The following is a 15,930-nucleotide window of genomic DNA, read 5'->3' as shown; positions in this document are numbered from 1 at the left end:
GGGCGTGAGGTGACAGAGATAGATATTCAACCCACTGGTGGGACAGTTTTCTTAGGAATTTTATCCAAAGCAAACCCTTTCTGGAGGCAAGGCCCCTGTAGAGCTATGGGATCTTTGCCTGGGTTTCTCAACTGACTGGATTTTCAATTCAGGTTCTAAAGCAGGAAAAAAAAAATAGATTTCCAAATGGCACCATGTGGTTTGCTGAGTCACTTTTCTGACCTGGCTCCTGTGCTTTTAAGAGTTAGAGTGATTATTTACAAAGGAGACCCAAGAGCTGTGAATAGGATCAAAAGACAGTTGGCGGGGGAAGGAGCAGGCAAGAGACACAGAAACAATTAGAAAGACTATGCACACACACTCTCCCCTAATTGAGTCGCTAAGGTTACATGTTTTCCGTGTGAGGCATTGAGACGCTTTCATGTGTCACAAAGATACCCTTAGTGTCTCCAGATGTTCCCTCCCTCTCTTTTGCCAGTTTGGGGCAGGGAAGGGCTGGAGGTGGTGTGAGTGACAAAAGAGAAAGGCAGACAGAAACAGGAGGAGATGTTGGTAAGTTTATGTTAAGAGCCCCTCTGTGGAACGTGCAGATTCACTGAGAACTATCTAACATCAAGTGGACTTAGGGCCCCTGGAAATCAAGAGAAAGGATAACTAACTTTTAGGTGAATTGGAGAAATAAATCCTGTTCCCCTACCCCTACCCCACCCCAGTCTGCATCTCCCAGGCTCTGCTCCTCCTGTTTACCACCAGTCAGCTCGCAACTTGCATCCCAAATAGCCCTCTCACACAAAGGGCCCTGATGTCACAGGTGTCTCGAGTGGTCCTTTATGTTTTTCCCGGGGAGGCTGGATTCAGGCCCCACAGGAGGAGTCTCATTTCCCAACCCTCCTTACTTCCCCTCCCAGGGAGCGATATGGCGCTTTAGTACGTGGCTGCCTATAAACGCTCAAGCCACTTCTACATTTCAATGTAAAATAGCCTTAGAATAGTATCGTGTTAGAAATGACCCTGATAAGTCACATCCCTCACTTTCGAGGCTGACGTCAGGGGAGACCGCCAGCCCCTCCCACCTCCCTTGGAGCCTTCAGCAGGGACCGCCCTGGGGAAGACAAGATGGATGGTGGGGCTAACCCAGGGTGGCACTCCTGACGCATTTCTTCCATAGAAGAGGAGATATCTGCTGGGGGCGGCATGGCCAGCCACAGCCCCTCCCTCTCACCAATACCAGGCCTCCTGGGTCTCGCTGGTTTTCTTGCCTCTCTCCCTCTTCCTTCATCCCCTCTCCCCTCCCTCCCAGTGGTGCGGTCTGGGCGGCTTCAATCGGCAGCTGCTTCCTGAGGCTGCAGTGAGGCCTCCCAGAATGACGGGGTCCTATGAACAGACCCAGGTGGCCTCTTTAGGCTCATAAATGACAGTCAAGCCACCTGGGTGGGCGATCCCATCATAAGGCTCCCGACTGCTTCATCCTCCCTCTGGAGAACTGGACTCTCTTAGCATTCCCTTATTTGCTTATTTTTAGAGAACTCCTAGGTGGTACTCATCCCTGGTATTTCCTGTTGAGGGCCCTCCCCATGCCAGAGAAATACACGCGGAGTGTGGAGTGGTGCTTGAATCCTTTATAAAAAATGAAGTTGAAAAGCGAGTCTAGATACCGTTTTTCTATCTGACTTAAGCCTGTTTCCGGAAAAAAAAAATTGGTTTGCACTATCATGTCTGATAAGCACTGAGTAGGACAACGAGCTTCTCATTATTTATATTTATGTCACCCTCATGTAAGCCTAAATGTATATGAGTTATAATCCTCCCGTCTACCTGCCCCGATACATATCTTTGTGGACTAATAGCCTCCAAACACTTACTTTATTACACACATTTGTTATGTGACAAATCTTGCCAACACACCATTTTAAAGTTTATACATGAGGTGGCAAATGTCAGAAATAAATGGAAAAAAAATCCCAGTACCTGGCTTGGTTCTGATATTTACACTGAAAATGAAATTTCATATCTCCAGCTTATAAAAGCCCTTCTTAGTTTCATATTGGCTTTAAAATATTTTCATTTAATACCTCCACATGTATACTTCCCATTTATCATACACCTTATAATTTGGCCTAAAAAACCACTCCACTAAGTGGGTATGACACATCTTTTATAGAATGCCGAAAGCACAAAAATTTGGTTTGTTTTGTTTTTCTGTAACTGGTAAGAGTTCTTCTGTTCTTTGTTTTCAAACTGGATATGTATATGTATGGATATGTAATTATAAACTTGGCACCTGATCACTGCAAAAACTAAAGCTCCTTCCGTTCCCCGTAATTCCGCTCCCCAGAGATAACCCCAATTACCAGTTGGAGTAGGAAAGGAGGACCTTCCTAGTGATTTTTGCTTTAAGTCCATCCCTTCTCCAGCCAAAATGAGCAATTTCAGTTTCTCTGTGTGCTTTCAGGAGCCTTCAATCGGAGGAAACGAAACTCCATCTATGTCACCGTGACTTTGCTTATTGTGTCCGTGTTAATTCTCACGGTGGGCCTTGCTGCCACCACCAGGACCCAGAATGTGACCGTTGGAGGTTATTACCCGGGAGTTATTGTAAGTATGAAAGGCATAGGTAGGTCTCAGGAGCTTGCTGGCTACAGACACTCGGGTTCTACTCTGATGGCTTTCAATTCTGTTTGAGTTTCTAGTGTTTGCTCGGTTTTCCTCCTTTATATATCTCTATGTTTATATAGAGAGGCAACTCTGGGCCCGTTAAGAAAAACACTGGACTAGGAATCAGAAGAATCCCAGCTCCGTCCCTGACTAGCAGGGCAATCCTGAGCAAGTCAGCTCGTTCTTGAGGACCTTGGTTTTCTGGTCTCTAGGAGGATGTTACTAACCAGCACTGTTAACCTTAGGCTAAGGTCCTTTCCTCTCTGGGCATCTGCTTTCCTATATATAATAGAGGTCACCTGATCTTACCTGAAATCTGAGGACCCTTGCAGCTTGACACTCTGTGACCAACAGCGCTGATCTCCAAAATGACCCTTCACTCCTTTCAAGAAAATTATGTGGAATATGTACTCCTAAAATATGTATATTTATTCATTTATAAATTATATACATGTTCATAAAACATACAAAAATGGAAATTCAAAAATTATATAAAAATGAAATAAATAATAATTTTGAATATCTTCATACTAATACTAACTAAAATTTCAAAGAATAATAAGCACTTCGTGTGAAGTCTGTCATTAAAGATAGTGGCTATAAATCCTTATTTCAAATACCTACTAGATAATTTTGAATATTTTTGGCTGACTTCTTATCGGATATAATTAGATCATTATTGGCATCATTGTTTCTTAATGTCGATCTCACAATGTGACTGACAAAAAGCTCATCCTGAGAGTTAGAATTATCAACTCTACCATTTTCTTGTTGCTCACTGTGCTTACATTATTGGGGTCATCTTCAAATTCGTGCTTTCTCAACAGGAGTCTTTCCAAACCACCTGACCATTTTGTCGGGACTAGTTTAGTTACAACTAGATAAGACAATCTGGGCACAGGTAAAATGCTCCACCTTCAACCCTTTACTGCTTGGAACTTGCCCTTCTCCCACAGGATAGCTCAACTTCTCATCTGACATTCACACTGAGGGGATGGCGCCAGGAGTGGTCTATTTATTGAATATTTGTAACACTTTCTTTCTTATTATTTTAGATAAACAATATATAGGAAACAAGAGTTTGAATAGTTTCTTTCCAGACTTCAGTAGATTGTTTTACCTACCCCGAGGGTGCATGCAATCCATTTTGGAAACTGCTGAACTCTTTGCATACAAAACCTCATTTTATATCAAATCATCACGTTAAATATAACCTTAAATATATACAATTTTTATTTGTCAGTTATACCTCAATAAAGTTGGGGAAAAAGAAAAGAAAAGAAAAACAAAAACCTCATTTAAATCTACACACACTACTGTTGAACCCAAAAACCTAACTCTAGAAGTTGAATCATAATTTTAGTATCAATTAAATGACTTCCCAATTATAATTGCTGGAAAGCAGGAAGGAAGTTTAGGATGGTTCATTTTTTAATATATTTTAGGATAGCGAAGAGGTCAGATGTATTTGTTATTGTTTTGTTTCTTGTTTTCTTTTTCTTTTTTTTTTTGGAGAAGTGGGGGTTGGAGAGAGAAGGAAAAGGAGGGGAAGGGGTTAAAGATGGATGCCTTTGGCAAGCCCGTGCTGTGAATGACCAAGCCTGCTGCCTGTTGCCTAGGTCACCGATTCCACAGTAAGCCTCCTCAATAGCCCTAGCTTGCTGGGCCGTGCGTGATGTGGGCTGGCCCCCCACGAGCTGAAGGCTGCCTGGGGAAGCTCCTCTGCAGCTCTTGGGCCGGCAGCTTAGGGCCCCAGCCGAGGGCAGGTGTCCCACACACACCGTTTGGTGCCCTCTGTTTAAACATGTGATGTGAGAACTCACCCAGTCCACTTCCTGTGGTGAGGCAAGAAAACCAGTCGTCAGCAGAATTGAGTTTTATTTTTAAATTCAAGCAGAAGGGAGGAAAGGTGGGGGTAAGATTGCATTTTGGTGGCTTGGAAAAGCAATTTATAGGGTCTGTGTGACTTTGTGTGCTTCAGGTAGCTGCATTTAGTGAAATATTTTTGACTGATGAGCAAATGCTCAAGATTCAGGCTCTCCATGGGTGAGGGAAAGGTACGCTCTATATCATTTAAGAGTAGGAACTCCTGTTCATGAACCGTGGCTCCAAACCTTCTCTGTAGAATATCTGACTGTGGGTGGCTAGGTTGGAATACATTAACAAAAGAAAGAGGGTGCATGATTGTTGTTATTCGAGTACCTGATGTTCAGCTAGCACTGGAAGTTGAAGCAGTGGGGGCGTGAGTCTGTGTGTGTGTGTGTGTGTGTGTGTGTGTATTTCACTAAAAGCTAAAATGGAAATGCTAATAGGAGAGCCATCCTGAGAGTGAGCCCCATGGTTTAACCTTTAAAAATTTGCTCGTATAGTTCCTGTAGATTGTTTCTTTAAAACGGGTTTTAATTATAGAAAATGAAAGGGGAAGATTGCAGATTGAAAAGCAGAAAAATCCATTTGAGTTTATAGGTCAGATCATGTTGTAACAAATACAATAACAACTCATACCTCTGAAATAGTAAACACCTGAGGATCCAGATTTATCCATGAATGGGGTACTTCCACTAATTGAATAGTTTGGCTATTAGAGAGTTACTATATAAACTCTAAGCCCATGATTTCCCCACCTTGGTGTGCATATGAATAATCTGGTGAACCTGTAGAAATTGCAGACTTCCGCTCCCTACCCCCAGAGATTCTGATTCAGTAGGTCTGGGTGGGACCCAGGAACCTGAACTTTCTTTTTATGAGCTAACCTTTGACTGAAAAAGTAATACATGCTGAATTTGCGTTTTAATAAGCACCCCAGGGGAATCTAATTCAGGTGGACCAGCAACCATCTAGAGAACTAAAACACAATAATTAAAGTATGCTTAGCAATAAAACCAGAATGAGCATAATGTGGCATTTTATGATTCCGGACCGTCAAATTGGTCGCTTTAAATATAAATTACCATTGTATAGAACTGTAAAAAAATTTCAAGTTATTTGGAACTCTGCTATTTTTGGACTCTGGTTAAATGTGTCAACAATACATGAGAAGTTAAATTTTCAAAACAAATTAGGGAGTGGTTATTGGATTAAAAGAAGACACGGTACAATTTATTTAAATATTGAGATCTTAGGCATTTTAAAATATAATTGTATCTGCATAACTCTAAGTCATATGAAACTTTTCTGAGTCATCTTTATTTTGCCAAATGAGATGCCCTGTACAGTGAGATGCATTATGACAGGGTGTTAGCTACTCTGCCTGAGCTAGGATGTGGGATCATCATCCTAAGACACACATGCACACATACGTCTTTAAAGGTGTGCTCATCTGTACAGGCTGAAGTGTAAAATTTTTCAAAAATTAAAACCGACAAAGAAAGACAAACTGGCTTAGGATTTTTACTGTCCTCGAATATTCAAGACGTAGTCCGTTCCAGAAGAGTTCTGATGAGCTTTCTACTCTGGAGGCCTAAAAGAACAAGAGCCTCGGTTGTTGTATAAAGCTGAAAAAGGCAGGGGAGAGAGCCTGCTCCTTCCGTGTACCTCTCTAACCTTAGATCCAGGAGAATGAGACCTCTAAATGTGTTTCCTAAGCAACCCACAAGATGGGGTTGGCCACCTGATCAGTGTGGAAAGCCTTTCATTCTAGCACCTTCTCCCCAGCTGTTGTACTGTTAGAACTAATACCACCCTGGGTTTTTTTTTCAGGAAAGAAACCAGGACTTTCTGCCCTGTTTCCTGGGGAGGTCAGTTAATGGAAAATTATATCAGAGTTACCATGGGATAGTAGGAGACAGGGACAAGAGGGATCATTCAAAACGATCAATAGTCCAGAAACCTTCTCTAGGCCAGTATGGCTTCAGCTTCACACATAAAGACTCTTTTGATAAATATGTCAAAGTTTGGACTAACTTGAATGCTCAGGAAGTATAAATAGCCTTGGATAGTGTGATTTTGTGGTTTACTATGAATTAGGCAGAAATTCTGTTCATCTCTTGTTGAAAGTGTTTCTAAAATATAGGATCACTCTAAAACAAAGTTCTTACCTTACTTAGTGCATGCATTTCAAAGATGAGACCTGAATCTTGACTTGTTAGATGAGACTTATAATTCTGTAAGGTTCTAACCTTCATTGGCTCTCTGCTGCCTCCTTGGCGTTGTCATTCAAAGCTCTCCAAAGATGCCCTCAGCCTGGTCTCCCATTACCTCTCTTTTGCCAAAATTGTCAGTTCATAGTCCCCTGAACATAACGTGGGCTTTTCTACCTTGATGCTGTCACTCTCCTTGTTCCCCCTGGCCTGGAATGTCCTCCCTGTACGTGCTCTCTGTTTATCCAAATGCTCTGTCCTATCCCAACTTAAAGACACAACTGGGACATTTCTCATCTACTGGGGTCCACAGTGGTGTCTACCATCTTTGAACTCCCTACCGTAGATTCCTCCTACTCATGGTTCCTGGAGAATATTCACATACGCTTTGTGGCATCTGCGGGGGTATATTCTCATTTAGCTTTGTTTATACAGGTTCAAATCCCTTATGTGAACCCTTGGGCCAGATGTGTTTGAGAATTTAGACATTTTTTATTTTAGAAAGATAATACAGTGCATATATCATGTATTATCTAACATCCCAGTGGGGTCTTGAGAAACATCCCATAATCAAGCACCTTCATCTTTCTATAATAAAGTGTGAATTTTTACACTAAGTAGATAAAGATTATAAAATAACCTCACATCAGTTCAAGGTCAGGTTTTGCCACCAAGTTAGTTACCAAAAAAACCTTTTGGTTTTAAGAGCTTTGTGGATTTCAGGATTATGGAAAGGAATTGTGGACCAGTTTACCTAATTATAGCTCCTTGAGGCTGAGTTTCATTGGTCTTGATATCATACCCCACTCCACCTTCTGGCCACCAAATCACAGATCTAGCACAGTGCCTGCCACAGAGCAGATGTCCAATTAATATTTATTGAATGACTAATCCGTCTGAGCCTCAGCACTGGGTGTCCATGGCAGTGGATGGGCATAAGCATAGGTTACAGGGCCCAGTCCAAAAAGAGCCCTTGAATCTGACTTCAGTTTCTAATGATTTGTCTTTTTCTTCTACACATGGAGGGCAGCCAAAACAAAGCAAACTGGTTATTTATTCAGGTAATGGGGAATCAAGATGGAGGTCCAAAGGTCTGAACATCCCATGATTCCATGTAGTTCTCGAGGGATGACCACAGAGCTTACCTTTCTGAGGCTTCGGGAGAGCAAACAGTTGATTAGAAGCAGCTGCCCATTTTCAGGAAATTCTGTTGGTTTTTCCTTCTTTATTTTCCACCCCTTAGCTTTTCCTCAAATAGGTCTTTTCACTCCATCCCTGCAGAGAACTTCTTCCGTGGGGGGGCAGTGATGAAGACCACTATTCTACTAACACTGGCCACAAAAGCAGCAAAGTGTGACTGAAGGAACACCAGCTGTTAGGGGACCTGAGAACTAGCCCTGGCCCTGCGATTAACTTGCTGTCAGAGGGGACAAGTCCATACAATTCTCTAGGCCTCCATTTTCCTATCTATCAAATGGGAAGGATGTAAGCTCCGCCAAATTCCATAGCATTACTGTGACCAAGATGGAAGGCAGGCAAGTGCTTCTTTAAGTTAAAATGCTTTTCAAATGTAAGGTAGTTTTAGCAACAGTGGTGAGTGCATCAACCTGTCATCCGGGTGAGTGAATTCTTCCAGCCATGACTCAATAGATATTAGTTCCTCACCTGGTAAACTCTACTTATCCTTTGAACCCGTGTTAAAATGTCTCCTCCTGTGTGAAATCTTAGAGCTACCATGTATTCAGTAGCCTACGTTATGCAAATCACACTACATACTTTATCTCATTTACTCTTCACAGCAGCCCTGTGTGGTAGGTACCATTAGGATTCCCATTTTATAGATGAGGAAACCGAAGCACAGAGTGGTTAAGGGACTATCCCAAGGTCACACAGTTTATAAGTAGCAGAGTCTGGAATATAATGGAAAATGAATTATTCTCTGCTCCTACAGCACTATTTATACTTCACCTGTGGTCCTTAACCCACAGTCTCTCTCTTCCTAACTGGACTGTGAGCTCCTGGAGGGCAGGGGCCACGTCTTCTTATTTATCTGACAGATGTACTTAGTGAATGTTAGAAAACTGAATGAATTGGAATGGAGTAGAATGGAATGGAAGGAAAGAGGAGGAAACTGGATGAAGTAACTTGCTGTCCTGGGATTTTTGGTCCCGGAGTGCCTTGTCTTTCCAGTCAATTCCACGAGGCTTCAGCCCACCTCTTCCAGTCACTGACGTCAGAGAGTGTCATTTAAGAGTGTCAGGAATAGTGAGTGTCTTTGCTTCCCATCTAAGGGCAGAGACTGCTGTTGGGGTTCAGGAGACATTCAGTGAATTTCTGTGGAAACTGATAAACTGCTGAGTAAAAGGACTTATTTGCCATGTAAGGAGCTGCCTCTGACTTTCTCTCAATCTCCGCAAGTGGCCCAGAGTGCCATAAGCACAGACTATTCATGGAATTCTTCCTAAAAAATAAAAGCTGTGGAATATTTTGGAGAGGGAGATAAGATAGAACACAAAACTCTCTTATAAAATAGAGCAGATAATGATAGGATTTTCCAGCTTAAATCAGATTAGAGCTGCTCGCAAGTTAAATGTCTTTAAAAATTGTAATAATAATCACCAGAACAAAAACTAACATTTATTGAGTACTTATTGTGTGCCAGGAACTGTGCAAATTTCTTTGAATGTATCATCCTAGTTAATCCTTACAAAAACCCTGTAAGATAGCCATTATACTATAGTTCCCACTTTCCAGATAAGGAAACTGAGGTAGAGAGAAGTCAATCAGTTTGTTCAAGGTTGCACAAACATAAGTGGAAGAGCTGGGGTTAGAAGCCAGACTAGTCTGATAATCAGGTTTTAATCAGTATACTTTATGACAACACATTTTAATTACACTTAAAATAAGACTGAGTGGGAGACAGGTATAGTTTAACTGTTGAGTGAGGATGTTCTCCGTAGCGTCTTGGATGGCATGGATATGCCCTTATGTACTTTAGCTTCTATTTCCCAAGAGGGATTGCTGGCTGAGTGGCTCTGCAGAATGAGTCCTTAGAAATTTACATTCCTTCCTTCCTTTCCTTCTCTGGTTTCGGAGACAACCACCCAGTCCCCCTACACTGCCCCCCCGCCAAGCTTTAGCCCAGCACTTGAGTCCATTACATTTTTAAGCCTAGGTGTAAGGCTTGGGGGCCTCAGACTGAAATAGATGCCCCTGTGAACAAAGGTGAGGCTGCAGATGGAAACCCAGACCATTAGTGAGGTTAAAGAGAAATGTAACTACATCGCTGAACTTGTGTTAAGATTTATTGGTCCATTCTCACTGCTTTTTACTCCTTCCATTTTCATCCCCATCAACAGCCATCGGTTAGTGATCGTTTTCAGTTGAGACTGGCAGACTCAGTCCACTAATGGCAAAACCAAAAGGAAAGTGGGGTCTGCTGCACTGAACCATCATCCCAGCCACTTAGACAGGGAAATTGTTGTTCAGGGTTTTACACTGCCATTTCTGTTCACCCTTTAATGAATGCTTTCTGTCCGTAAATGAAGCAGAGATGGAAGAAGAGGTGCATAAGTGCTAACATAAATTACAGTGGGTCAACCACAAATATAGGCTTTCAGAAAGAAAGTTTTGGGTTTTTTTTTAAGCCTAGGTTAAGGTGCTTGCTGATTTCTAAAGTACTTCCTGGGTTTGATTAATGTGCCAGATGTGTCAAAATTTGCTATTTCAAACCTTTATTTTGAAATCCATGCATCAGAGCGGAAGGTCTCTTTTCAAAACAATGATAAAGATCAGAATATAATGCGTGCTTTTCACCATTATATGTCTCTTACTGACTCACCAGTCACATGCTAGGTAATGGATATTGAAATTGAAATAAGCAGGCTCTGAAAGCTATGGTTGACCTTTACTTTTAGTTTTTGAGCACATGAGTTTCTTTTTAGGTGTGATTCATATCTACAAGGAAAAATCGGCAAATGGTGGGATAAATACTTTTATCGCACGTACTATATTTGTGTAAGTAACAACTGCATGTGGCTTTAGCGTCTATACCCCAGTTATTCTCCGTGATCCTGAATCACATCCAGGAGCTGGAATGATTGTGTGGTCAGGCTGACCGTCTTCCCACATGCTATGTATGCCACGTTGCTTTGCAGCTCGGCTTTGGATCATTCCTTGGAATCATCGGATCAAATCTTGTTGAGAACAAACGGCAGATGGTAAGTTTTCATTGCTGTAGAATCAAGTTCTTTGTCTGAAAAAGCTTGACATTTATATGAATAAGTAATATATTTCTTAAGGTTGCCCAAATTGGGCCACAAAAGAAACTGCTACTTTGCCTTTTCTCCTAAGCCTCTAGGGAACTTGTTTTAAAGTGACCCTGTGGAATGGGACTTGTTCTCATCTTGCCTGATGCTCCCTCAGTGGCATAGCTACTCTCCTTAAGGTACAGGAATAGAATATTCTGGATCTTGCCCTTTGCTTTCCTCCTTACTCCAAAAGGAATACTCCAGCCCATCCAGTCAGGCTATTGTCCTCGCCTAGAACGCCTTTGCTTCTGTGATTTCTGTTGCTGCAGCCCTGGATTATTGGTGACCCTCACAACTTCCTCTCTGATGCATAATCTTTGGGGGAAGTTTTCTCAGAGGGTTCCTGCCTTTTAGGAGATTACAGTCTAGGGGGTGTTGACTAAGAGAACAAATATACTGGGGGCACACAGAAGGCAAAATAAAATTATGAAGCCAACCTAAAGTATTTCCATTACCCGTAGTTCAAAGCTAAGTATGTTGTAAGGTTGAAAGAAAGGATGAGCATATAACAGGAGGTAAAACTTAGAAATTTCTATGTCCTAAAGGAGGACCACAAGGGCAAACTGCTGTATTTTCATGGTTCAGCCTGAGAAGCCTTCCTGGAGGGCAAGAGAAGAAGGTACAGACCGAATTGCAAGCATATTGCAGTTTTATAGGCTAGTAAATCAAGACACCTGGTGAGTGGTCAGATGGTGGACTGATTAGGCTCCCCACGTTCAAGTCTCTGTGCCATTGAGACTTGGATAACTGGGTCTATTTAACAGCAAGTTTAATCAGATAACGTAATAGCTCCAGTGACAGGGAACTCTAACCATATGTTCTCCCCCAGCAATGTGGGGAATCACCCTCAAGGGAGTTCTAATAGTTCTCTTCTTCTGTTTCACCTGGAGTCCCCCCTGCAGTTGTGTTTGCACTTTGGGCTTAAATTATTCAAAATAACAGGGGAGTTTTAATTGTAGAGCTGAGCATAGCATAGCTAATAATGCCAATTTCATGACATCGTTCATCCATTATTTACCAATTCTCTGTAGTGCTGTGAAGTGAGGTTTATAGAGAGAGGTTTCTGAACAACTCCCAAAGGAGATATTTCCTCCTAACCTGTTAAGATGAGAGAACCTTAGGGTGGCCTTGACTTTTGATTTCCTCCTTCTCCCTGGAGAGCAACTCAATGCCATGCTATTTCCCCCTTGTGTCCCCCAAACACCTCAAGGAAGAAAAACACTGATTCCATCTATTTCTGAGGGTCAACACAGGCAGATGGTGGGCTCAGGCAGCACCTAACCCTGCCCTGGAAACCCCTTGAAACACCTGTCCCCGCACTGGGTTGTAGTGTCACCCTTGTAATGGAAGACAAATTATTAGGAAAATTTCTGTTATCTGACATGATCAGAAAATAGGGCAGTCTGGCTCAAGCAAACATTTTTCTTACTCCAGATTTTTCATATATAACACACAGAGTTGATCAGTTTCAGAGACTTCAATCCTTGTAAAATGTCTTTGACATTTCAGTCTTAGTAAGTTGCGTGTTCTCTTTCTTCAATGCAGAAGGCATGTTGGGTTGTGTGGGACCTCAGAATCATTCCTATCTTCATAGTGCCCACTACGCCATCAAGTAGTGGTATGAGGGATTTAGGAGAACGTTGGACGACGAGTTGGTGAGCACCAGGCTCTTCCGTAGACTAGATGGTGACCCTGGGCACACCACTTACCCATTCTGAGCCTCCAGTTCTACAATAAATAAAATAGGGGGTTGGATTACATGATGTCAAAGGTCCAGAATTTTTCCGAGTCTGAGAATTGGAAGAGTCAAATTCCTCCACGGACAGCGTGCTGGATACCAGCAAGCCTCCTCTACATTTGGCGCTCACAGACTCACGGAGTCAATTTCTTAGCTTGCCCTGAAAATGTAAAAGTGCTCCAGTGGCCCCTTCTCTGTCTCCCCGTCTGCCCACTCCCACTCATCCTGCATGACTGAAAAGAACATCCTCATGGAGTGGCAGGCCAGAGTTCTGCTTTGGCTGGCAGTCTCTTGGGGATTGCCTAGTCTCCAGAAGCAGCAAGAGTGGAAGGCTAACAGACACTTTTGTTTTGTTCCTCCCCCCCCCCCCCCCCCACAGCTGGTGGCTTCTATCGTCTTTATCAGCTTTGGTGTGATTGCAGCCTTTTGTTGTGCCATAGTTGATGGAGTCTTTGCTGCCAGACACATTGTGAGTATTTTCTGGGTTAAAGTAAATGTGCAATACAGCAAAGTTTCGTTGAGTATGTACTGGATATGTGCTAAGTGCTGTGAGGGGTACAGAAGAAGGAAAAGACAGGATCCCTGCTTCCAGGAGCATACAGTGAAGATGAGGGCACTGATGGACACACAGGCATCTAGAGAACTGGGTCTAAGCTCAGGGTAAAAACTCTAAAAGCCGGAGTGGTTTATCTTGGACTCCAGAGGTCAGGGCAGGCTTCCCAGAGGTCGTAGGGCTGGAGCTAAGCCTTTGACATGTGGGTGATATTCGGAAAGGCAAAGACAAGGGCACTGGGGCCAGGGGAATGGCTTTGAATTGATGTTGGGAGTGAGGAGATAGGGAGAGAGGAGCAGGAAGCCACATGACTTCCTGAGAGGCTTGAAGGTTTCAATAGCTGACCTCTCTCCCCTTCAACAGCAACAAGAGCAGACCATGAGGAGAGAGTCACCTTTTCTCAGATACCTGAACTTTGCTCTCCCTACGACAGTAGTTGGATAGTAGTGATGTGATTGGGGTCCAGAGAAAGCCCCAGAGCTAGAAGCCTCCGCTCAGAGCCCAGTCCTGGAGTTAAGGTGCCAAATACTTCCTACTCTGGAGAAGCTGTGCCTTGAGAAAGGCCATTTTACTCCTGAAACCCAAACCTGGCCTCTTCTCTGGGGAAGCCTGGGATTCAGAGCATTCCCATGTGGCTGTCCACAGGAGCCCTCACCCCTTTTCCAGTGCTTTCCATTTCATACTATTCCAGACTTCTGGCCTAGGGCTGACTTCTCCATTAGGCACAATAGGCACAGTGCCTACAACCCATAGTACTTTCAGCGTCCCATAAAAATACTATCATTTCTTTTCAAATCAGAAGAAAAATGATGAACTTTTAGATTGAAAAAAAACTTTCTCATAGAATATAAATATATTTGTCTTTATACCCAATACAGTCATTAGATCTAATTAAAATAAATAAAATATAATTTTCAATATCTTTTAATGGAGAAAGGGCCCACAAAGGCAAAAATGCCTAAGTCCCGGGGAAGTCATAACGTAGCCCTGATCTGGCCCACAGACCGAAATCAAGAGTGAGCTACCACAACTTACTGAGCCCCCACAACAAACACAAATACTCATTTTATTCCAACTGGACCAACATTAAAAATGAAAACATCTCATGAACTCGCTGGAAATTTCTTGTCTTCTAAAACAATTGAGTTAAAGCAAAATTGTATTGTGAGAATTTTCTGTGGATCAGTGATATTATATTCCATTTCAGTCATTGGCTAATAGTGCAGGTCATCCTAAGGGAGTGTCATAGGTATGGTTGGATCTGGAGAAGGATGATTTGCGACATTATTATTTCAATTTCAACTTGTTCTTGGACTTTCCTCCAAGACATAAGGGTCAGTCCCTTGTTTGCCAAGATCAGAGGAACTCACATGGTCAGTGTTGCTACCCAAGCAATTTCTGAAATGATATCTCAGGCGATAATTTCTGGGCAGGGGAAAGTAAGGGGTGTCCAATTTCCTTTCAGGGCCAGGAACATAAATGTAGGACCCTATATCAGACCTATCCCTTCTGATTTCGGTTGAGAGCTGCCATCTTTTTCTTTTTAAAAAGGCAAATGACACGTCACAAACTTGCAACATCCCCAATCCTACCACACTAATATAGCAATTTTTATCATTTTTGCTTGTTACCCTCTGAATATATACCTTTTCTTGTAGCATGATTGCAGTCACTTATAGTATGCATGCTATTTTGTATTCAACAGGAGTCATCTTAATAACAATAATTCCCTGTTTTTGTGTAGTGCATTTAGCTTTGCAATGTGCCTTCATATCTATTATCTCATTCCAGACCCATAGCAATCCTGTGAGACAAGTAGGCCAGGCATTATTACTCCCATTTGACAGGCAGTATTCACTCTGAGGCAGTCTCCATGGCAACACAGGCCTAGTGGCCAAGAAGCCTACAGTAGATTTTGATGACATCATGAGCTAAAATGGCTTCCTCTTTTCCCCCTCCTCCTCCCACTCCTAATGTTTTTTTAACAGCTTTACTGAGATGTGGTTCACATTCCATATAATTCACCCATTTAAAGTGTACATTCAGTGGTTTTTAGTATATTCATGGTTATGTGCAAATTATCACCACGTCAATTTTAAAAGATTTTCATCATCCCCAAGAGAAGCCCCATACCCTTTAGCTATCACCACCCTATCCCCCAATTCCCCCAGTCCTAAGCAACCACTGATCTACTTTCTTTCTCTATAGATTTCCCTATATTAATTAACATTTCATATTCATGGAATCACATAATATGTGGTCTTTTCCCACCTGACTTCTTTAACTTAGTATAATATTTTCAAGGTTCATCCACGTAGTAGCATGCTTCATTTCTTTTTGTGGCTTAATAATATTCCATTGTATGGATATACCACACTTTATTTGTCCATTCACCAGCTGGTGGACATTTGGGTTATTTCTATCTTTTGGCTATTATGAATAATGCTGTTATAAACATTCATGCACAAGTTTCTGTGTTGACATTTTCATTTTCCTTGGGTATATACCTAGGAGTGGAATTTCTGGTTCATGTGGTAACTATGTTTAACCTTTCAGGAACTGCCAGACAGTTTTCCAAAGTGGCTGCACCATCTT

The 15,930-nt window shown here is 42.2% G+C and overlaps 1 protein-coding gene across 6 annotated transcripts in view; it reads left to right on the top strand.

Moving 5' to 3' along the window:
- The window catches only part of TMEM255A (transmembrane protein 255A), a 46,942-nt gene that overhangs the window by 4,394 nt on the left and 26,618 nt on the right, over positions 1–15,930 (top strand). For 3 of the 6 annotated variants that reach the window (XM_070606042.1, XM_070606044.1, XM_070606046.1), the window contains exons 2-4: positions 2,453–2,595; positions 10,892–10,954; positions 13,162–13,251. In XM_070606042.1, coding sequence (XP_070462143.1) covers positions 2,453–2,595; positions 10,892–10,954; positions 13,162–13,251 — 296 coding nt within the window. The remainder of the gene's footprint in view (positions 1–2,452; positions 2,596–10,891; positions 10,955–13,161; positions 13,252–15,930) is intronic. The other 3 variants (XM_070606045.1, XM_070606047.1, XM_070606043.1) reach the window with 1 other exon arrangement.

Source organism: Equus przewalskii, chromosome X, assembly GCF_037783145.1.
Source record: "Equus przewalskii isolate Varuska chromosome X, EquPr2, whole genome shotgun sequence".
NCBI lineage: Eukaryota > Metazoa > Chordata > Mammalia > Perissodactyla > Equidae > Equus > Equus przewalskii.
This window is presented reverse-complemented; position numbering and strand designations above follow the sequence as displayed.